Source organism: Nycticebus coucang, chromosome 4 (genome assembly GCF_027406575.1).
Source record: "Nycticebus coucang isolate mNycCou1 chromosome 4, mNycCou1.pri, whole genome shotgun sequence".
NCBI lineage: Eukaryota > Metazoa > Chordata > Mammalia > Primates > Lorisidae > Nycticebus > Nycticebus coucang.
The window spans coordinates 95,854,438-95,877,128 of NC_069783.1; the positions used below are offsets into that span (position 1 = coordinate 95,854,438).

At 44.9% G+C, this 22,691-nt stretch overlaps 1 protein-coding gene across 1 annotated transcript in view; it reads right to left on the reverse strand.

The window, feature by feature from the left end:
- Positions 1-2,903: 2,903 nt before the first annotated feature.
- Positions 2,904-22,691, reverse strand: part of RFX8 (regulatory factor X8) — a 55,891-nt gene continuing 36,103 nt past the window's right edge. The window contains exons 9-16 of the mRNA XM_053589361.1: positions 21,443-21,556; positions 20,456-20,606; positions 17,190-17,248; positions 15,979-16,138; positions 13,255-13,349; positions 10,368-10,482; positions 7,759-8,066; positions 2,904-3,080 (exon numbers count right to left, since the gene is read on the reverse strand). Coding sequence (XP_053445336.1) covers positions 2,904-3,080; positions 7,759-8,066; positions 10,368-10,482; positions 13,255-13,349; positions 15,979-16,138; positions 17,190-17,248; positions 20,456-20,606; positions 21,443-21,556 — 1,179 coding nt within the window. The remainder of the gene's footprint in view (positions 3,081-7,758; positions 8,067-10,367; positions 10,483-13,254; positions 13,350-15,978; positions 16,139-17,189; positions 17,249-20,455; positions 20,607-21,442; positions 21,557-22,691) is intronic.

Genomic DNA, 22,691 nt, shown 5'->3' on the forward strand with positions numbered 1-22,691 from the left:
CTCTTGCTGACTAAGAGTTGGGCAATATGACTTGCTTTGACCAAGGGGACAAAGACACACATGATGCAAGTGGAGGTGTGCAGACACGCTTGGGTGTTTCCACTTCGGCTCTCTTTGACACTCTCTGCCATGAAAACATGCACAGGCTAGCCTGCTGGAAGAATGTGGGAGCCACAGAGAAGACATCTGAGGTCATACCAGACCAGCCAGCCCCCCAGGTACTTATCAGGGACCTCAAAGGGCTGAGAGAGCCCAGCCGAGATTCACTGAGTCCATCCCAGATCAGCAGAACCACCCAAGCAACCGTGGACTGGTGAGGAATAATAAGTAAAGAGTAGCTGTTTTAAGTCATTAAGAATTTGGTCTGCTGCAATAGTGAACCAGTCAGTGGTATAAGCAGAAACCCATCTTTGCTTTGTGGATCATTTCTGGCTCTTGGATAAAAATCTAAGTTTGGGGGAGAGAAAAGGGGTTTTCCTGTCCACAGTCATGTACACTGTGAAATAATACAGCATGGGTTACTTTCAATCACAGGAACTATGTTCAGTTCTTAAGATACCTGGTTCAGTATAATAATCAAAGTATCAGCTTTATTAAAGATGAAATCTTCTCTCTCCTGGCTAACTGCTTTGGACTTGAGGCCTGTGGTAGGGGAGGTGGATGTGGTTGGATTATTTTTTCTTTCTCTCCTTGCTTGGACTCCTATTTTGTCTCATCAGGGAGGAGGATTAGGAGTTTACAACAAAGACATACCTACCAGGCAGGTGCAGTTTCATTCTCACACTTGCTTTTTGGCCCTGGTGGCTTTTCAAATCCGGCTCACTTTCTCTTGGAATCCTCCTGTGTGCTTTTCAGTTTTTTCCCCACCAGGAACCTCCAATCCAAGACCCACCAAGTGGGTAATGCCTTTTATTTTTTAAAGTATATTTTCATGTATAATACATACAGAAAAGTAATCAAATCAAATCTTTAGATATGGGTGACATTTTCACAAGGTGAACACATTCCATTGTATGGCCACTCAGACCCAGACCAAGAACTGAAAAACCATGAGGGTCCCAGGCATAAATTTAACAGAACTGCTGCCTCAGCATCCATTTCTCAGCCCGACATAAGTTGTCTGACATCCAGCTGAATCCCATCATTTTTGGCCTGGTTAAGACCTCCATTTTTCATGTGAGTTTTGCAATATAACTTGCTTGTTCCTTATCTCACTCACATAAAACCCAACGTACCCCCAGCTGCTGACCATGAGAAAGCATCAGAGTTGTGCAATTGAGTCCCCCTCTCATTCATGTTTTCTTTAAATTAGCTAGTCTACAAGCCCTGAGAAAAGGTCCCAGGAAAAATGATCATGGCCACAGTCCTCTGTCTCTGTCACTCTCCACCTTCTGGCTGAGATCCCTGGCTCCTCCCCAAACTCTCCTGGCCTGCAGCAGCACAGCATCTCCAACCTCTCAGGGTCTGTAAGTAATAAATTTCTTCTGCTTCGCGCATTTTTGTTTCACTTCCCCATGTGTCTCACCTGACCAACCCACCCAGACCTAACTCTCTTCCCCTACCCCCACGATTAAAAAGAAACCACAACATGAAAAATCATAGCAGTCCCAGAAGCCCCTCCTCCCATTTCTAACCACCCTCGTTTCCTATCCTAACGTCTAACTCTACAAATAAACAATAGACATTGTTTTCTTTGATAAGCTTGTACCTTCAAGGACAGAATGCCCACAATGACCTCTGCTAGTTCTCAGCAAATCGGTTTACCCCAAATAGGCAAACAAAACTTGTCCTTCCCAGAGCTACAAATCCTGTTGCCTTTGTTCTGTGACTCAGCCTCCAACTGTCTACTTACAGTGAGCAGAGGGATGACATGCCAAGTCACTGAGCAGGGAGAAAAGAATAAATGTCTCTCTGAGTTATTCTCTGACAAAGACTGACAACAACTTCTCCCGGATAGCTTAAGATGTGAGATAATATATTAAATATGATGACTTTTTTAACCCTAAAGAAGAATAATTCTCAATGAATATAGAGACATATAGTTCCTATGTTTCTTTTAAAATTTCTAAGCATTTAGGAAAATGTAACTCATTTCATATGCAAATTTAATTCATGTCATATATGACTGTAAAGGAAATTTAGTTTTAAGATGAGATTAATATTCTCTATTCTTTCCATTTATACCAAAGATCATGCTGAGCATGAATTTTAAAATTGCTTTCAAATATTGTAATCAGTTACATAAAAATGGATCTGGTTTAAGAATGATCTAGTCTTAGTTTCAGCATTTTATAGGATTTTTGCTATAAAAAGGTAACTAAAAAATGATTCACAGCAGGACATCAGCATTTGCTGAAGATATTTTTGCATTAGAATTTTATCTCACTTTTAAGAAAATCAGGATAGTGAATGAAGGTATTTAGTAGACCAGTGAATGAAATGAACAACAGTCACAAATTGGATTTTTTTTCTGGTTTTCATTGTTTGAGGAGATCTATCTACCGATTCTGTTTCAACTGGGGCACTACCAAAAGGAAGAAAAATATTACTACTGGCATTTTACTGCGTTTGTACCAGTTTGTATTCTGCGAATTTTGTTACCTTTCTCTGGAGACTTAACCCTTTATTTATTCCCAAAAGAATTTCTCAAATTTCTCTTAAGTTTCCTTTTAGAAATACTTGGAAAACCCCAAAAGAAAAGCAATAAAGCCAAAAATTATTCTCCAAATCAGTTTATATGTTTGATCAAAATGAACTTCTTGAAATACATAGAAATACAAAATAGACAATGCTACATCTATTATGTACATAAAATCTTTTATATCAATACAAAGCTTTAGTATTTAATACAGTTTTAAGAATGCAAGTCTATTAGTTTTCTCATGCCCTATTAATAAAAAATCTTACATATTAGCATTGCTTTCTCTGAAATAAATATTTTCAGAGCTTTGGGGTACATCTGATATGTGAATCACAAATTTTTGACCATCTTTTAGGGTTACGAGGGCTTCTTGTCCTACAGGAAGGCTGAGTTTAATGGCACTTCTGGTGGCCTTGTCTTCCAACAATACCTGGATGAGCTGCAAGGGGCAAATGTTAAAAAGGAAAAGATTAAAAGAGGAGGTTATACTGTTCTCTGTTGCTGGAACCACCATTTGAATACTCCTACCACATACAAATAACTTTTATTGCACCCATGCCTCCACCATGGGATATAACGGGGAAGTTTGCCCATTTATTTCTGCTAAGGGAAACCCTAGTTTCTCAAGGGAAAAAAGCTCAGGGTCTGATGAGAACTTTGTGGGAGGGCTCCCAGTCCTGGAGTGATGCCAAGGGCAGGGGCACAGATGGGCTCTTTGTGGGAAAAGGAAGAGGGGCCTATAGTTGTTTTGTTAGAAACACTCTTGAGGTCCAGTGAGAATGAAGCCACACTCTGCCTGTGTAGACATGGGAGAGAGTCCTGTGAAATGTGCCTGTGAATTCTCCATCCCTTTGGCTGCCTTCCAGATGGACACCAATCCCTGCATGTCATCAAGTCTCTGGAGCAGACATGGTCAACTCAAGTTCCCACATAGAGTCTCCTTGCCCCACCCATCAGATATTCCATTAGATGGAGGGAAAAGCATATAGAAACAGTCATCTGATATTGGTTGAATTGACATTCGATCATGTGCCCTGTTTCCCCGAAAATAAGACATCCTCCAAAACTAAGACCTACTTACAGGAAAGATAAGACGTCCCCTGAAAATAAGACCTAGCGCATCTTTGGGAGCACACCTTAAAATAAGATACTGTCTTATTTTTGGGGAAACAAGGTAGTAGTCAATTTGAGAGATTCACAGTTTCTAAGTTAGCTTAAGTGCCAGGTCTCCCAGGCCCTTCCCCTGCCTGAGCAAGTCTTCCTATCAGAGAAACAAGAGAATGCACTATCCTTCTTGACCCCAGGGGGGTTTGGAGGACTTGCAAATCCTTGGGCATGATTACTTTCAAACCAATAGACATATATTTTCTTTGTCTGATACCGTCAATAAATCCCTCATAAATCAGTGTATTTTGACAACAATTTGCACCTGATAACTTTGAATGTAAAGCACATTTGCATGAAAGCACATTTCTCACTCTTCCTCTAAATTCAACAAACAGCACCATCCAATGAAAAAGTGCCCTTCTTTTTTCTCTAAAAGCTGTCTTCACCTCTACCCTATAAAGAGCCACTTTAAAAGAAATGGGGTTTTTTTGCTCTGCTTTAATTCTGAGTGCATGACCTAAAACCATGTAGTTTTTTTTTTAAAGAATATTCTTTATTTAATATCATTATAATCTTTTACTTTATCCTTAAACTCGCCTTGGCATCTTACTATTTTGAACACTGCTAGAATGTAAGAGCGACAGATGGATATGGTAATCCGGAATGCTGACTTCAGTCATTAACATAGGTGCAGGGCAGTGCTGAATTGTTCAAAGAAAGAGGCTGCCACAGATGTGCAGCCGAGGCGTTAACTCGTGGCAGATGAATACAGATGGGACACAGAGGGTGTGATTTTTTTTTTTTTTTTGATGATGCTGAGTGCAAATGCTGAATAATGAATGCAACGAAAATTAGATGAGCGTAACTTTTTGGTGTTGGATCATTTAAGTCATTCTAGCTAATTCAGCAGGCATGAAGGAATGAGCAGGTTTAATTCATCTCTAATGCATATTACCCTGGATTATCTGACACTCATCTGCTTGTATTACTTTATCATGTAGCTCAATTAAGTATTTAATATCTTCTTTATGGTTTCCACCAATGAAGTTCAGGTCAAATCTCATAGCTCCTAGTCAAGGAGCTATGGGACTGGGCTGAGGGTGTTCAGCTGAAGGCTCTGACTTCACCACAGTGCAAAATGTCAATGTATCAAGATTGCACTTGGACGCTGTGAATACACACATGTACAAGTAAAAAAATTAAGAAAAAGAAAGGTGCTCATATTAGGAGACATTATTTCAAGAAATAGTGACAATGACTCGTGGTTATGGATACTTAGCATGTTCTAAGAAATAGTCTAAGCATTTTATAACAATTCACTTACACCTCATAACAGCCCTTTGAAATTAGGTATTATTATACCTGTAAATTAAGCAACTTGCCCAAGGTGCTCTGCTAATATGGAAGAGTTAGAATCTGAACCCAGGAATTTATATACTTACAATTGCCCTGTTATCAGACTTGAAAATATTTTTAATTTACTCCCAAGCCCTTGATTTTAGAATTCAAGCACCTGACAGAATACTCCCTAGGGAGAGAGAATGCTGGGAAGGACAGTCTGGGAAGGAGATCTATGGGTGTGTAACTCTCTGCTCTCCCAATTATTAGTGGCGTGACCTTGGGGAATTGACTCAACCCTTCCACAAGCCTCAATTAGGCCATCTGGGAAGTGGGGGTGGTAACAACTGTGTCATGGAGATGCAGCGATGCATGTAAACGCCCAGCCTGGGGAACCTTCAGCATCTGCTCTCCAGCCCCTCTAATTGCGGCAGAAGAGGTGGAGGCTTACTCCTGGTTACTTTGGTGCCTAAGAGTGTGTAAAAGGTGGCAAAGATTCTCTGCTGGGCCGAACTTTAGTCAGGCTCCCGAACCTTCTCCTGTATTCACTTCTATGTAAAATCTAGTTTTAGCAAGAACACTGCTAAGTCAATTTGGCAAGCATGCCCCATCCTTGGTATCTCATCAGGTTTCTAATTCACTTCCATTTCCTCAATCCCAGGTGACATCTGATCACCCTGGCCTGTCTTCTGCAAGAATCCTGTTAGGTGGGTTTAGCCAGAATTCCCCTTACCCCTGATGTATCCTTTTAGTAATTTCCATTCCCTGCCCCCATCCTGCTCCTTGGATTCCCACTTGCCTGTGCTGTATTCAGAGTTGAGACCGATCACTCTCACTGCAACAGAGTGTCCCTGCACCTATGGAGATGGTCCTAAAGAATTTCTTTCTTTCCTTACTGGGCTTTAACAGTGTCATTGAATGATTTTTTTTTTTTCTTTCAACAAATCATCATGCTATGTTTTACCTCTTGCCCCAGCAGGTGAGCAGAGAGAACTGCTGGCTTGGAGATGAACGCAGCAGCCCAGTATTAATGCTGGTCCTGTTGGGGCTCCAGAGAATGCTCCAGAATTTACTCAGGTGAGCTTGCTGCTGGCCAGCCCTTGAAGGGCTCTGTCCTGAGGTCTGGGTCTATTCTCCAGAGGGTCAGGAGCAGGGAGTCATTCTTCTGGGCACAGCCTGGCCAAACAGCCCCTTCTTTAGATCTCTCTGGTTGCTTTCTGCCAATTGCCCTGAAGCACCTGGTCCCTAAACGGTGCCCTGCCTGTGCCTGCTGGTCCCTAGCTCTCACCAGTACATCAGCTCCCCATATGGGGTCTGTACTTCACTATTTCATGCTTCATTTATTATGTCTGCCTCATATACACACTCACAGAGAATGTGAGTTTCTCATTTACAGCCATCTGAATATCCTGAACAGCTAGCACTGAACGCAGCTGGATGTATGAATGTACTATCCCAAGGTGAAAAACAAAGGCCAAATATAGGCAGAGAGACAACTCGTAACCTGAGAGATGTTTTTGTCCAGTGTGCTGTCTTATCCAAGCAGTGCCCAGTAACAGTTTGCACAGGGTCTCTGCACTTCGGAGAACTTGGGGTGAGGGTTTGCTCAAGAAGGAGAGGTCCCTGGAAGGTCCCAATTATTTTGAGCACTATAGGATGTGAACAGTTAGACTGTGACTCATTCAACAGCCAAGACCACTGTGAACCTGGATCGAGGGCAAAGCATGAGCTTCTAACCGTCTCCTACTAAGCACAACTCACCTGTCAAGAGGGTAACTTGTGGGCACAAAACAAAGATGATATAAAGTGGCTAAACATCAGACATGTGTAGAAGTTTTAGAAATTAGTACTAAGACAAAATTTTATTAACCAGCCCACTCCCTACCTCTCAAGGGAGTAGTTTCATTCATTTCCTCTATTAGTCTGGATCCTGTTCACGGCATGGGGGCCAATCTCTGACCACTCCAACCTGTGTCCTGCACTTCTCAGGGCACGGACCCCCTCCCATCCAGGGGGCTGAGAATGGATTGAGATGAAGCAGGCCAGGGCTCCAATCTCTGTCCCACTAGTTCCTTGCATTTACTTTCTGTGTGGCTTTGTGCAAGTAAAGCTTCTCTGAGCTTCTGTCTCCTTGTTTATCAAATGACAATAATAACAACAGATATTCTGCAGGATTGCAAGGCTTTGAGATAATGTATGGAAAGGCTTGACAGTAGGCAGTAGGTAGCAACTCTTACTTTCATATCTTTCATGGTGTACCTTGATTTAATCTTTTCAAAATCCTTTTTAGCCAGACTGTTCCACGTTTCCTTTCATTGAACGCTAGGGGCATTTGCTGGGCTTGCCGCATCAGTTTAGTGATTAATGGTGCTCTATTGTTGGGTTGCTCTTACCATGCTGAGTAAGCTCTGGGAAGGCAAGACCCAGGACATTCTAATATTCCACACTTCTCATCATGCCAAACACATACTCATGTACCACAAACCTGAGCTGACCAGTGATCAACAGATAAGCTATTATAATCACCTTTTGCAAAATACCCTAAAGCCATGTTGATTCTAGAATCCTTTATCATTGTTTGGACAATGTGATCTTTATGGTTTCCTAACCACCTGTAGTGCTCACTTCCCCTGTGACAGCCATATTGAAGGGGGGGGTCCTGTTATATCTACCTTATTGCCTGTGGCGGTGTCCACCAGGAAGCCCAGGACCCTGAGGACCAAGCTGCTCACACCTACTGGACATCGGCTCTGGCCCAAATGCATCAGGGGTGGCTCCATACTTGGGCTTGCACACGCCTGAGTTGGTGAAGAGTCTGGAGGGTGGAAAAGTGCCTGGTCTGGTTGGACAAGGGACTGGTCATCTGGTAGCATTTCTTTGATGTTCCCCACGTCCTCCTCCTCCTCTTCCTCCTCTATGCATGACTGAAGTATATGAATCACATATTCCAAGAGCAGCAAATGAAATAGATGCCAAGAACCTATATTTAAATAGTAACCCCAAATGAATACATTTGATACATAGATGGATGAATAGCTAGACAATAAATAAATCACTATGAAACTGATGACATGTCAGTGCCTAACTCACTTGTACCAGAGCCTCATTCCCACAGCTAACCCTGAAGGGGCTTGGGCAGGGCCCATTGTGTGTGTGGCAATCTATACTCAGAAACCCCCACCTCCCCGCACGCAGGGCAGCTTTCAGACAGAAAAGACAGAGGGCTATAGCTTGAGCCATGAAGGGGAACTTACAAGCAGCCAGTGTGAGACAGGAGGAAAGTAAAGCCTATAGGGAAATGGTGCAGCCCCCTAAGCTGGAGGATGTGTCCCTGGGCCTCAGTGCCCGATGGTTGGCACACCAGTAAGTTAAAAGAGGGGCTGGGAGGAGACCGGCAGAGTGTGGAAGGGATTCTGCTGCTCTGTCGTGGTGCTTGAAATGTAGCACCTTTTCCCTCCTACAGTCCCTCGGGCTGCATGGCCACGGGTGGGAAGCAGGTAGGGGAGCCAGCAGGTGCTCAGCAGGCAAGTGGCATCTTCTCAGATGGGTCTGCCATCAGTGCCATCATTAAGACATTTGGACAATCAATGTCCTAATGGTTGTGGGGAAAGACAGAAGGGAATAGGACTTAAGTGAGCGCTCCAAATCCCAAGGCCTTTGCTCTCCCAGAAAAGAAAATGGCCATTAATGTTTGCTCGAGGAACAGGAGGAGAAATCTGGCCTATTGCCAAGTGTTAAAAGATAATTTTCAAATAAAAGTAAAACCATGACTCTTACACAGATATAAAAGGAACACACATCAAAGATTTTATTTAACTCATTAATTAATGAGAGAACTAGTAAGATGTTATAGCTGGTTCAAAAGATAATTCAAAGCACCAAAAATATACTATAGGCAGAAAAGAATGGTGACATTAACTTATGAGTAGATGCAAAATGGATCTGTCCTCTTGGCAGTAATTAATTGCATCCCCCTGACACAACTCATTGGAATTTCTGTGGATGAGGGTCGTTGCCATTATCAATTTGCTACAACTTACAGAAGTGTGAAAATAACTCACAGACAATTTAAGGCAGAGATAACCCTGGGGATGTGCCAAAACTTTTTGTTCATTTGAAGGCCTTCCATACATTTGTCTATTTCAAAGCCTTTTATAACTTTTTACTACATAATGTTCCTTATTCCTTGATGGATCTGGCTGGAGTGAGAGATACTGCCTCTGTGGGATGGCAGGATCTGGTTTGGAATAAACTTTGCAACAACCCCTGGCCCATTTAAACTTACAAAATCCATTGTTCATGTGAAGAGGAAAATTCTCTTTGTGTTAATACATTGGCTTCATAGGGAGGCCCAGGGAAGGTAGACCAGCAAAAGCAACAATTACAGGGCTAGATTTCTTTCCATGATTACATGTGAACTCTGCTCTCTCTTTGGTCTGGAAGAGCATTAGCATGAAGCAGAGTCAGTTTGGACTTTGTTAAAGGGGAGCCCTCCTCTAAAATGGTTGTCACCTATATGGCAGCTTACAGCAGCAGCATTTGCAAAACTGGTCTAGAATAGGCAGTGTTTTCCTTCTTACCTACATGCTGTGAGGGCATCGACAGCCCTCTGGGGCAGGGATCACTTGCCTTGACTAGCATGTAAACTCACAGGGCGGATTGTCTTTCTACTGCTGTTATGCCCAGTGCCCAGAAAGGTGCTTGGGACATTGTACAGGTACAAGAAATTCCTCTTGAAGGACTCATCCAGTCCATGAAGCTGGTGGTGATCTCTTTTTCCCACAGCCCTCTTTGTGACGTATCTGCATAAAATATGTGACCTTTCCCCCACAAAAGATGACTAATGAAGTTTGCAAAATGCATACTACTCTGCTTTTTCCACCAGCTGCATACAATGGTGACATTATCAATCCTTACACCTGAAAGTTAAGTGTGGGTGCTCCAAAGAACCCATGTTTTCTCCATCTTGTTGGGTCTTGGTGCTTTTCTCAAAATGTCACAAAGCTCATAATTCAAAACCAAGAAGAAGCTTTGCATGCATCCAACAGTGATGAAATAGGAGAGGGAAGCAGGGTCTATCTATTTGATGGACTATCATGTCACCATTTAAAAAAAAAAAGTCACCATGATTTTTTTTTGTTTTCTGTGTCTCTGTTAGTATTTTATATAAAAAGATTAAAAGAGGATGACACGATTCTACATGGCAATATGCAAAATATTTATGCTATCACAACCTTTTTAAAAGGCAGACTACAAAATGCCTTTGCCTTCTCTGACTTACCAAAACTATCTCTGTGGCAGAGGGTCATGGCTTTGCTCACGGCAGTGAGTAGGAAATTCCATCGTAGCTGGAAACTGGCGGCCAAATTGATAAACTCCTCTTTGCTTCTGCTTGGCTATTACATTTTTGTGAGAAAAAAAAAGGCTGTAGGTGCCCCATGATCATATTAATGTACACAGCTATGATTTAATAAAAATTTAAAAAAAGAAAAAAAAAGGCTGCATTTATGATGAAATCAAGGGGCATAGCATGTTTTCAAATGCACACATTTGTCATGCACACACAAGAGGCCAGAGAGAAGAGGAAGAGGAAACGGTAAGGTGGGAGGCCAGGCAGCTGCAAACACCTATTTCTGGTCTTGCTACATCCCCGTAGAGATGGCTCCAGGGCAGAACCCTTTCAAGTCGGTGGAGAGAGGGAGGGAGGTGAGAATTCAGCCTACTTCTTTTTTTCTTAATCAACAGGCAGATTTTAAAAAGAAACAACCGTGAAACACTTCAGCCTCACTGAAGCCCACTTGGGACCAGCTGTGGACAGTGGCGGGGGCTGGTTGACAGCTGTACTTCTGCATGTCGAGTCTGATTGTGAAAAAGGGCATCCCATAATAACCAAAAGTGATATGGTGCTTTTTTGGGAATGCACAAAACTGACCACTCCACTGTGTAACCGCTCTCAGGACTGGAAAGTCCCGGGCCAAGAATCCAGTGGAGTGAGATCATCTGACAGCCGGAGTGGCACCAAAGCGGGCACCGCAATGCTGCCACATTCAGACGACAAAACTGCCTTCCTCTAGCTTAAGCCTTGGGCCACACTCCAAGTGGCCTACAGTGCACGTGTCGACATGTATGCTCCAGGCCTCTCCTCATTCGCAGTCACATGCCTGTGGATGTGGACCCCACCCTCTACCCCCACTCCCCACTGGGCCACGTGTCTCTGTGGAAGAGAGGGAGGAGCTGGCTAGAGATGACGAAATGTCCTTTCTCATCATTATTTCTCTCCCCTTCTGCCCCACTGAAAGCCCCCGACACACCACAGGGTTGCTCTGAGCTTTGGGGCTACTCAAAGTCCCTCCAGGTAGGGCTTGAATTGCACAAGGACAGTGAGAACAAAACATGTAACCAACGTCAGACGTTTCCCTCTGCGAGCATACTGCCAGATGCAGGCAATTGAAGCTGTTAGTCATCGCTGACAAGCCCAAGGGTTTGCATTTCCATTGTCTGAGTGTTTTATTGACAATAGTCTGTTTTTTAAAAATCAGCTATGCTATTCTACAAAAACAAGCCTGTCAAAGGTACGCACTAGCACCATTTTTCTGACATGCTTCATTTGGGAAGGGTGAAGCTAGGACGATGGGGACTTGGGAAACATGTGGGGTGGTTTACCATGGAAGGCGGCAGAATTTGTGTTAATGATCTCAGCAGGTTCATTCTGGTTAAAGTTGGAGGCAGAGAGAGTATTGAAAATATAGACAAATTATTGATAGCTGCTGTCAGTCTGATTATAGTCTTCAGCTAGCTAGAGGTCTTGAGACCAGCAAGGAGTAACAAAAATCATACAGAATCTGGCTCGGTGCCTGTAGCTCAGTGGGTAGGGCACCAGCCACATACACCCAGGCTGGCGGGTTTGAGTCTGGCCTGGGCCTGCTAAACAACAATGACAACTGCAACCAAAAAATGGCTGGGTGTTGTGGCAGGCACCTGTATTCCTGGGAGCTACTTGGGAGGCTGAGGCAAGAGAATCACTTCAGCCCAAGAGTTTGAGGTTGCTGTGAGCTGTGACACCACAGCACTCTACTGAGGGTGACATGGTGAGACTCTGTCTCAAAAGAAAAATCATACAGAATCTGGTATAATTATTTTCAGTAAGCAAAGAATGGAAACTGACACCTGCCGAAGGTTGGACTGACTTTTCAGCTCCTTCCTGGGGAGTTTTCTGGTTCATCTCCAGGAGGTTTAAGACCCCAAAGTCCCCTGCAGTCTTGTGGTCTTGGTTATCATTCCTGGTCTTGGTTATCATTCCTGCCCTTGGACAGACAAGCCTGGGTGGGGGGGACTGGGGAATGACAGCAACATGGGCAGAGACGGAGCACACATTGTGCTTCTGGCCATGGCTCTCCAAGTCTTTGCCCTCCACAGCAGCATCCTCTGTTCCTTCTTTTCCCATTTCCCACGGGCTCGCTTCTGCTCATGAATGCCTTATCTCCCCCTTGTATTTTAATCCTACACATGCTTTAAGTCCCACCTTCTCTTCTAGGCCTTTTCCAACCCCTCAGCTTTGGAGAGCATGAAGTCTGAAGAGGCAGGACCCTGGCTGCCTTGCTTTCCCTCTGGGTTTGAATCCACCGTGTGCCCACTGGAGCAAGGTGCCAAGGCTCTCCAATAGCACCCTCAGCCCTCCAAGGGACACCGCCCAGGTAGATGATGATGCAAACCAAACCAGGACCCCATTGAAGTGCTCCCAAGAGCCACACTGGCCAGAAGGACCAATCCACCCACATCTGCAACTGAATCATCTCTGAGGTTTTGGAATCAAGCCACATGCTTTACTGGGATCCTTTTGTAAAACATGCAGTGCTGTTTTCCCAAGATAGATAGGAGCCTTCCCTTCCTCCACGCTCACTCTTGGGGAACATGTTTGCACACATACACACACACACACACACACACACACACACACACACACACTGTGTTATGTGTCCCCAGTTCTCTGCTTTGCTACAGAGGGAGAGTCCACCACCTGCCCTCACACCCCTGCTAGCCTAATACATTTCTGACCAGAGCTTGGAGGAAACCTCTTTTCATAGCCTCTAACCATGAGCACTCAGGCTATAATTTAGTTAGGATGATCCACACCCACTTCCCTCCTTTAAAAAGTCACAGTTTTGTACCTGGAAGACAAATGCTTGGAGATTTGAAGACAGACAGTTCAGGAATACACTGAGATCTGTTGATGTTCCCAGCAAAGAAATCAAACTGCTTAAGCCTACAAAGAAACAAAACCAAACAAGTGAATAGACCATGTGCACCCTAGTGGGATGTCTCTGGGCGTTTGCTTTGGTTACCCTAGGGGGCCAAACTGAACAGTAGTTCAGAGGGATTCCCGAGGCCTCACACTCATTTTGAACACAAAAGGATGAGTTCTAAGGCTGGATTTGTCACCTCTGGGGGCATCCAGTTCAGTCATACAGTCATACCTATTAAGAGCTACCTCTGCCACTTGCTGAAATAAAAAGAAATATTTTGAAATAATAACTACACCTTGCAATTATACAGACCCTGTCTTCAGATGAGCTCATTGGAAGATATAGACATGACCTCATCTATCCTTGCCATTTTCATAAAAGGGTAAGTTTATTAGTGTCATTTAAGAGATGGCAGACATCAAAGCTGTAAGTTCCTTGCCTGGGGTTATGCACTCAATTAGTTGGGAGCCCCAGGGAACACATGTGAAACATGTGAAACTTCAGGTCTTAGGTCCTCCACCTGCACAGGGAGCACAGAGAGCAGTCTTGGCCTTTGACCTTCCCACATTTTTGACTGCTTCTGCCTAATAAGCAGAGTTCAGAAAACCAAGTCGGTTGCGGGGGCCCCTGTTGAGGTTTGGTCAAGGTTCATGTTGACCTCAGAAGCACTTGCCCGCCAGGTGTCAGCAGTATCCCCCAGTGTGCTGTCTCCTTACAGAACTCCACATTCTCCTGGAGGGACTCTCAAGGGTGCCCCAGGAGCACAGGATCCCTGGCCAGACCAGTGGGCAGTCTGGCAGGCACCCGGGAGGCCTCATGCTGGGGACAAGAGCACAGTTTGGGTGCCCACCTATGGTTTCTGGGGAAGCCAGTGCCCTGGGAGGGAGACTTTTTGGTTCCAACTAATCAGAATTGCTGTCATAGCTCTAAAGTCTGCTGGGTTAGATGTTAACCCTTTAGTTGCTAAACGGGAAGGGAAGTGCCCCAAGGAGGATCTGGGATTTGAGTCAGCCCAGGTAATAAATGCAGGGGGCACAACAAGGGACAAGACAGTTAAGGGAATGAGCAGAAGTTACTTACCAACCAATAGGGACATATTTCAATATTTTCATAACTGGTACAACCCTACCAAGGTCAGCCCTACTTCAAGGTCAAAGAAAGAGGATGGGATCATTTACAGATGGTGCTTTTATACACTGGTGAATCTGTGTATCCACCTAGTCATGAATATGAATGCTGAAGCTCTACTACGTGCCAGCACTATGCCAGGTGGCCCAAGGTGAAAGAAGCCTAGCTGACCCTCTGAAGGAGCTCACGGGAACTAGGCAGGCAGCTTTATGCACAGTGAGTGTGCTAGGAGGGGTTTTGCCCACACAGAGAGAAGCTACTAGATCTTCCTTGGGCAGCCTGCCAGGGAGTTTTACAAAGGGCATAAACAAGGGAGCCTGGTACCTTACCAGGAACTGCCACTGGGGGGAGGGGGGGTCCTTGAGATTGGCCCATTATCCATTATTTGGGGCAGGGGGGTAATATCCATTCTACAGCTCTCCTCCTGAAACATCTTCAGGTTCCCTAAGTACCCCTGCCCCCAGGAATTCCTTTGCCCCCCCCCCCAGGGATGTAACAATATGCATATCAGCCAGCAATCTCAGCTCTCTATGAAAAGGAGATTTTTTTTTTCTTGAAAAACAATTGCAGTGAGCATACAGAGAATGGCAAGAAGATTCAGATGCCTCATGTCACTTGTTTGTAAAGTAATGAAATATGGCAAAAGTACCTTTGTTAGAAACTTCATGTTGTTAAAAATAATATGTGATGCTGCTAACAGGAGAGACAGTAGGGAGCTGTCTCAATCCACTTCAGATGTGGAAGAGAAACTTGAATATATGTGTGTATGACATAGAAACAGAAATCAAGAAATATTTTCCCCAAAGGAGATACTCTAGTGAGAAATATCATCTAGAAGCAATCACATTCTTCTGTTGGTTCATTTACTCTACAAGCGTGGGTTAGCACTGCTGCCCTGTCTGACCCTGGAGTAGGTCCTGGAAGTGCATGGCCATAGGGCCTTCCTTAGTGCTGAGGTTCCCCACCCCCGGGCTGCAGACCGGTATTGGTCTGTGGCCTGTTAGGAACCAGGCCACACACCAGGCGGAAAGCAGCAGCAAATGAAGCTTTATCTGTATTTACAGCCGCTCCCCCCCTCACTGCCTGAGTTCCTCCTCCTGTCAGATCAAGGGGATCTTAGATTTTCATAGGAAAGCAAAACTGCTTAAGCCTACAAAGAACTATAAACTGCACATGTGAGGGATCTAGGTTGCATGCTTTTTGTGAGAATCTAAAACTATCATTAGCAGAGTGCTTTGACTGCGCAGAGGCCATAATAAATCAATTGCTTACAGACTCATGTCAAACTATCCCTCTACCTCTGTGAAAACAATCGTGTTCCATGAAATCTGTTCCATGCTCAGGGGACCACTGCCTTAGGGTACTCATTGTGAAGTGAAGAGATATGTGAGCTAATAAACTAGAACATCAAAGAATGATAATATTCTACTTCTATTAAGAAATGCCTGAATTAGTTAGTGATGGCTGTTTTAGCTCCACAAACAAACACTCCAATAAAGAAAGCTGCAGAAGGAAGATTACATTTCATCTCTGAATTTTTCTCCAGTTCATCATCCTTGTTGCTTGGATCACCTGCCAGAGTTTTCTTGGAAATATCCAAGGTGACCTGATTGAGAATGGCGTGCAGATCTGACTTCAAAATGCTGACTCTCCTGTAATTTTTCAATACCATTCTCATAGTCTAAAGAGGATGGGGAAACACAGTATTCAGTTAAATCTCATCATTTTACTTCTGCCTAATCCCCCTCTAAATTGCCAAGATCTTGTTGTTGTTAACTATGGAGAAGGAAAAGGAGTGTGGGTATTTCCTGTTAAAATGGAATATTAAGTGACAATTAAAATGTTAAAAATTTTACACACTCTAGAATTGCCTTTCTAGAAACCAGAATTTAGGAAGCCTTTTCTCCTGGGCAGATAGATACAGTTAGGACTGACTGGGCAGTGCTGTTCTAATTCTCTGCACCCCATTCAATATGCCTAAATTACCCTGGAGAGGAACGTAGAATGATTGATCATCTGCGAGGGAAGTGTAGGCATAGCATGGACTGATTTTGAGGGGTTGGCTGCAGAGGGCGTGGATTCAGATGTCTGTCATTTTCTCTTGGGAACAGTGGACAAATTTAGCCTGCATTAGCTGGCCTCCTCATCTGTCAAATGGGGACAGTTTCATCCCTGATGTTTTCAGACTGGGTAAGATGAACGGCAGGTGGCCGTACACCAGTCCTTAGAGTCTCCCCTCCTCCATTTTACAGAGGAGGATGCTGAGGGGGACTTTCCCAAGGCGGAGTGAGTGTAAAGACAGGGCTCAGAGCTGGGGCAGGTCCTAGAACACAACTTGCTGCTCAGGTTGGGCTGAGATGAAGGACCTGCCATAGGACCCTGCCAGACCAACTGAGTCCTGAATGTGACAACTCTGAAGAGCAGGATGGGCCAGGAAGACTCAAGCAGGTCACAGACTCAGCAAGCTCAGAATCTGGGGTAGGCTTTGCCCTGGAACAGTGGATGCCCAGCACAGGTTCAACCAAAAATCAGGCTGAGGGCCTCTTAAGCAGGGACTGATCTGGGGCAGAGTGACAGTGCCCTGGATTTCAGAGCAGGCTCCTGGTGGCTGACAAGGTCCTCCTGTTTGCCCTCTGCCCCCCAGATGGACAGAATCACCTCTCAGGGGGTGCTTTCACTTGTCACTTTAGGACACTGCCTTGCGCCCTCCTGCCTGCTTGGCTGAAACCTACCTTTGCCATGTTGGAAAGGTATGTCTTTCTTCTCAGTCTTTTGACAAACACAGTAACTTCTGTTAAGAACAATACACATGGCCATTATTGATAGTATAACTTCAAGTTCTTTTGTGCGACAGTGGGGAAGAGGGGCACTATGCTTTGAGTAGGAAGGCACAGCTGCTTGGATGATTAGGAGATCTGGCAGGGGCCACTTGACTAAAATGTCACCACATGCCAGAAAAACTAGGTAATCCCTGACATGAGTGCCACCATGGCCTGAATGTTTGTTTCCACCCCGCCCTCCTTTCCAAATTCACATGTTGGATCCTCACTCCCAAGGTGATGATATTGGGAAGTGAGGCCTTTGGGAGGTGACTAGGTTGTGAGGGTGCAGCCCTCACAAATGGGATGAGTGCTTTTATAAAAGGGACCCCAGAGAGATCCTTCACCCCTTCTGCCATATGAGAATAAAGCAAAAGGACTATGAACCAAGAAGGAGGCCTTTGCCAGATACAGAATCTGCCAGCACCTTGATCTTGGACTTCCCAGCCTCCAGAAACATGAGAAATAAATTTCTATTGCTTATAAACTACCCAGTTTGTGAATTTATTTTTTATTGTTAAATCATAGCTGTGTACATTTGTGCAATGTGCTGGTTTCATATACAATCATATACAACGTGCTGGTTTCATATACAATCTGAAATATTCTCATCAAACTGTTCAACATAGCCTTCATGGCATTTTCTTAGTTATTGTATGTAGACATTTGTATTCTGCATTTAGTAGGTTTCCCCTGTATCCATTCTAAGATGCACCGTAGGTGCGGCCCCACCCATTATCCTCCCTCCACCCTAACCTCCCCCCTCCCTTCCCCTCCCTTGGCTCTTTCCCCATATTCTTGAGCTATAGTTGGGTTATAGCCTTCATATGAAAGCTATAAATTAGTTTCATAGTAGGGCTGAGTACATTGGATACTTTTTCTTCCATTCTTGAGATACTTTGCTAAGAAGAATATGTTCCAGCTCCATCCATGTAAACATGAAAGAGGTAAAATCTCCATCTTTCTTTAAGGCTGCATAATATTCCATGGGAATTTTTTTTTTTTTAATAGTAGGCAGATTACGCTAAGATAGGTGCTTAAAGGAGCTTAGGGCTTTTGCCCATGAACTTTGAGCTCTCTCAGATTTCTCATCCCCGCAGAACTTTCCTGGGGAAATGATCAAAGGTAAAGAAAGGATGCATGGAGAACCACACAAAGAGAAGGGGTGCTTTTCTCCTGAATGTATCCATTCACTCATTTGACAAAAAAAAAATTTTTTTGAGACAGTCTCATTTTGTTGCCCTTGTAGAGTGCTATGGCATCACAACTCTTGGGCTTAAGCAATTCTCTTACCTCAGCTTCCCAAGTAGCTGGGACTACAGGCGCCTACCACAACGCCCGGTTATTTTTAGAGATGAGGTCTCTGGCTCAGGCTGGTCTCTAACCTGTGAGCTCAGACAATCCACCCACCTTGGCCTCCCAGAGTGCTAGGATTACAGCCATGAGCCACCAAGCCCAGTCTCATTTGACAAATATTGAGGAGGACACTTAGGCAGTGGTTGCTCAATAAATGCTGGATGTTTCCAAAATTGATGGATAGAGGACAACCCCTCCCTCTTCAAGGAGTTCATCCTCCAAAGGATGGGTCACCACATATGAAAACACAACAGAAGTGTGAGTCCACAGGGGAGGAGAAAGGGAGCAGTTCCAGTAACTTTTAACCAGGACTTTGAGGTGTAGGTAGGAAATAGTCAGGGGAGTGGGGCCAGGTTGGTGGGGGGAGAGGCTGTCCAAGCACAGAAAATGGCAGGAATAAAGTCCTTTAGAGGGGAACCACTAGTCTTGTGTTCCTGGGGAGCACTACTGGGTCATGAGGATCCTTGGGGAGATGGAGAGAGGGCCAGGGCCAGGGGCCAACCGGTGAGTGACTGCAGGCAAGGAAGGGAAGCTGGCTGCCTGGGTAGGGGGCCAGGAAAGGTGGCAATTAATCAAATTACAATTTTTGAATGATCACTGGAGGTGGAGAGAGGTGTGGCCGGGGAGAGGCAGGAGACAGGATGATTAACTAGGAAGCTGCTCATGTAGCCAAGAGAGTGAGAGGGAGAAACCGATGGCTTGAATTCAGGTAGGTGTTAAAGTGGCCACAGGGGTTCTGCTCCCTTTCTTTGAACCCCTGTACCACAGGCTGGTCTTACTTTCTCTCTGCAGCCCCCTCCCTGCTGCCTTCATGGCTGGCAGCCACATAGGCCCACCACCCCACCCCCCACCCCTCACCTGGCCCCGCCAAAAATTTCCAGATGCAGCAAACCAGGCTCAGGGTGCCCAGTGTGAGTACTGAACACACCAGGGTGCAGGGACGGGGGAGGGGGTGAAGATTAGATGTGGCCCCCTGCTGCAGGCACTTTGAGAAGACAAGACCCCCACTTGCAGGTGCCAGAGAACAACAGCAGGAAGCGGGACTCACAGAAATGTGGGGGATAACAGGGCCCAAGTTGGTGAGAGGAATGACTTTCAGCTGGTACAGAAGGCGGTGACCCTTGTGGGGAGGAGGCACCAGAGAAAGGTACAGGCCATGATGGGAAACCTCACACAGTCGCCAGGGAGAAGTGGGCACTCCAGGACAGCCAGCCATGGCACCCACATGGTAGGTATGTGCTGGCCTTTGAAAGGCACAAAGAGGACAGGTCTGTAGGGGCTGGAACCCACTGACAGAGTGATTCAGGCTCCCCACGGGAAGCCACTGAGGCCTTGAGCAAACAAGTAGCCTGGTGGAAGCAGCATTTGGAGTCCATGACTCTCCACCAGACGCACAGTGAGGAAGGCAGGGATGCAGGAAGACTTTCTAAGGAGAAAGGGACAGTCTCTACAAGGAGCACATAGAGGCGGGACAGACAGTTGAGCCACTGGGAGGAAGGTTGGCGCAGGGCAGGATTGTCCCTTTCCTGACAGCTCCCATCAGGTGAGCTGATGCCCCTTTTGTGCACCTCTTACCCCTGGGACCTGCCAACGGTCCAAGTTATTATTCAGAAGGGGAAATAGATAAAAAAGGTGCAGCTGGATCAACACAAGAATCCCCCATGGCCCTGACTGTTAGAATCCCTGAGTAGGCCAGGCCTTCAGACCAGGTTCAGTGCACACAGGGCCAGGGATTACAGCAGCAGACAGGCACCGCCTGGTGTGACACTGCCATGCTTCATCTGCTGTTCCAGAATTGGTTTATTGTTTTCATTGAAACCTACCTTTGAGTTTGGAGATCTGTAAGAGAGCTGGAAAACCTTCCAAAGCATTAAGAAGCCACAGCTTAAACTTCTTACTAAATAACCGTACAGATTTCAGGTACTGAATAGAAACATCTTCCAAGAAGTCATGAAGGAGAACGTCCTCAATTCCCTACAACAAAGTGTCAAGACCCTGTGATTCTGCTGGCTGGGCTGGGTGGCCTCTGACTACAAGTGACCAAGGCTCACATGTGCCCCAGGGACAGGAGAGTCATGACTAGTCAGAAGGAATGCCCCCACCTGGCCTGAGGGGGAAGCCACACTGGACAGCCCAGCTGCTGCTCATTGTGCAGGATGCCAGGCTGGTGTGGCCAGATTTGAATTTTTTCAGTTTTAAAAGTAATTGATAACTGATTCTATTAAAAAAAACTCAACTGTGATGTCCAACACTAGGTGGGTCAAAATACACATATTTAAAGGCTGAACCCAGCCTTCAGTTTTCTATTTTCGTGTTAAAGACATATATACTAAGATGTTTCCTAAAAAAACAATAAAAGGTAAGGTTTGTGACTCACTGAAGGAGACCACATTTCAGTGAGATAGATCTCACCCTCCAAATACGATAATCACTCTAAAGATAGATCTTTAAGCAAAGCAAGATAGAAAATCCAGCAGTGATGTGTATTCTAAAGCAATTGTTCTGATTACTCATTTGAAAATGTCTTCTGTTACTGAAATTCTCAGAGAAAGAACTTTGACTCAATTCAGGGTTTTCTGGAACTGGAATCCTAGGTCACTATGTGCATGGGCTTTTGCTTTGCAGGCAGTAATTCAGAAAGAAAAACTGAATGTGAGGCAGAGATCAAAGCCATCACACCCACTATTCACTCCTCAGAGGACCCGCAGACCCTGGATGTGGGTGGTGGGGGTGGCGGCCTGCAGTCCCAAGCCCAGCATTTGCTGTAACTTATGGGAAAGGCTACAACCAGAGGCTCAGCATCTTCTTACCTTGTACAGCTGTATGTCGTAGCATTTAAAGAGCTGGCACACATCAGGCAGCGACATCAGCATGACCGTGTCTTGCTGCAGAGACTTCCAGAAGGAAGTAAGCAAGTCCCCCACCTGACGGTAAGCAGAACATATCAGCAAGGCTCACTTTGTGCCTCGTGAGATGGGTCCCCTTCTGTACCTCACTAGTCCCAGATAGTAATGGGATGTATTTGTTCCAACGAACACATACAAGCTGTATTTTGGAAACATTCCCTCCAGCAACCCACCAGAGACTAGAGCCAGTTAGATGGGACAATTTGGAACGTATTTTCTTGAAGGAAAGCTCTCTCTGACCACAAGGGGGCTCCAGTTGACTACAATAGGGTCAGGATTGGGCTACAGGGCACAGCCAAAACGTTCAATGACTGGCTAACTGACCGTCTCGGCCATTTTTTGGCTCAGAAAGAGGTATAACAGTACTTAATCTAATTTTTTTTTCTTTTTTTTTTTTTATTGTTGGGGATTCATTGAGGGTACAATAAGCCAGGTTACACTGATTGCAACTGTTAGGTAAAGTCCCTCTTGCAATCATGTCTTGCCCCCATAAAGTGTGACACACACCAAGGCCCCACCCCCCTCCCTCCGTCCCTCTTTCTGCTTTCCCCCCATAACCTTAATTGTCATTAATTGTCCTCATATCAAAATTGAGTACATAGGATTCATGCTTCTCCATTCTTGTGATGCTTTACTAAGAATAATGTCTTCCACTTCCATCCAAGTTAATATGAAGGATGTAAAGTCTCCATTTTTTTTAATGGCTGAATAGTATTCCATGGTATACATATACCACAGCTTGTTAATCCATTCCTGGGTTGGTGGGCATTTAGGCTGTTCCCACATTTTGGCGATTGTAAATTGAGCTGCAATAAACAGTCTAGTACAAGTGTCCTTATGATAAAAGGATTTTTTTCCTTCTGGGTAAATGCCCAGTAATGGGATTGCAGGATCAAATGGGAAGTCTAGGTTGAGTGCTTTGAGGTTTCTCCATACTTCCTTCCAAAAAGGTTGTACTAGTTTGCAGTCCCACCAGCAGTGTAAAAGTGTTCCCTTCTCTCCACATCCACACCAGCATCTACAGTTTTGAGATTTTGAGATGTGGGCCATTCTCACTGGGGTTAGATGATATCTCAGGGTTGTTTTGATTTGCATTTCTCTAATATATAGAGATGATGAACATTTTTTCATGTGTTTGTTAGCCATTCGTCTG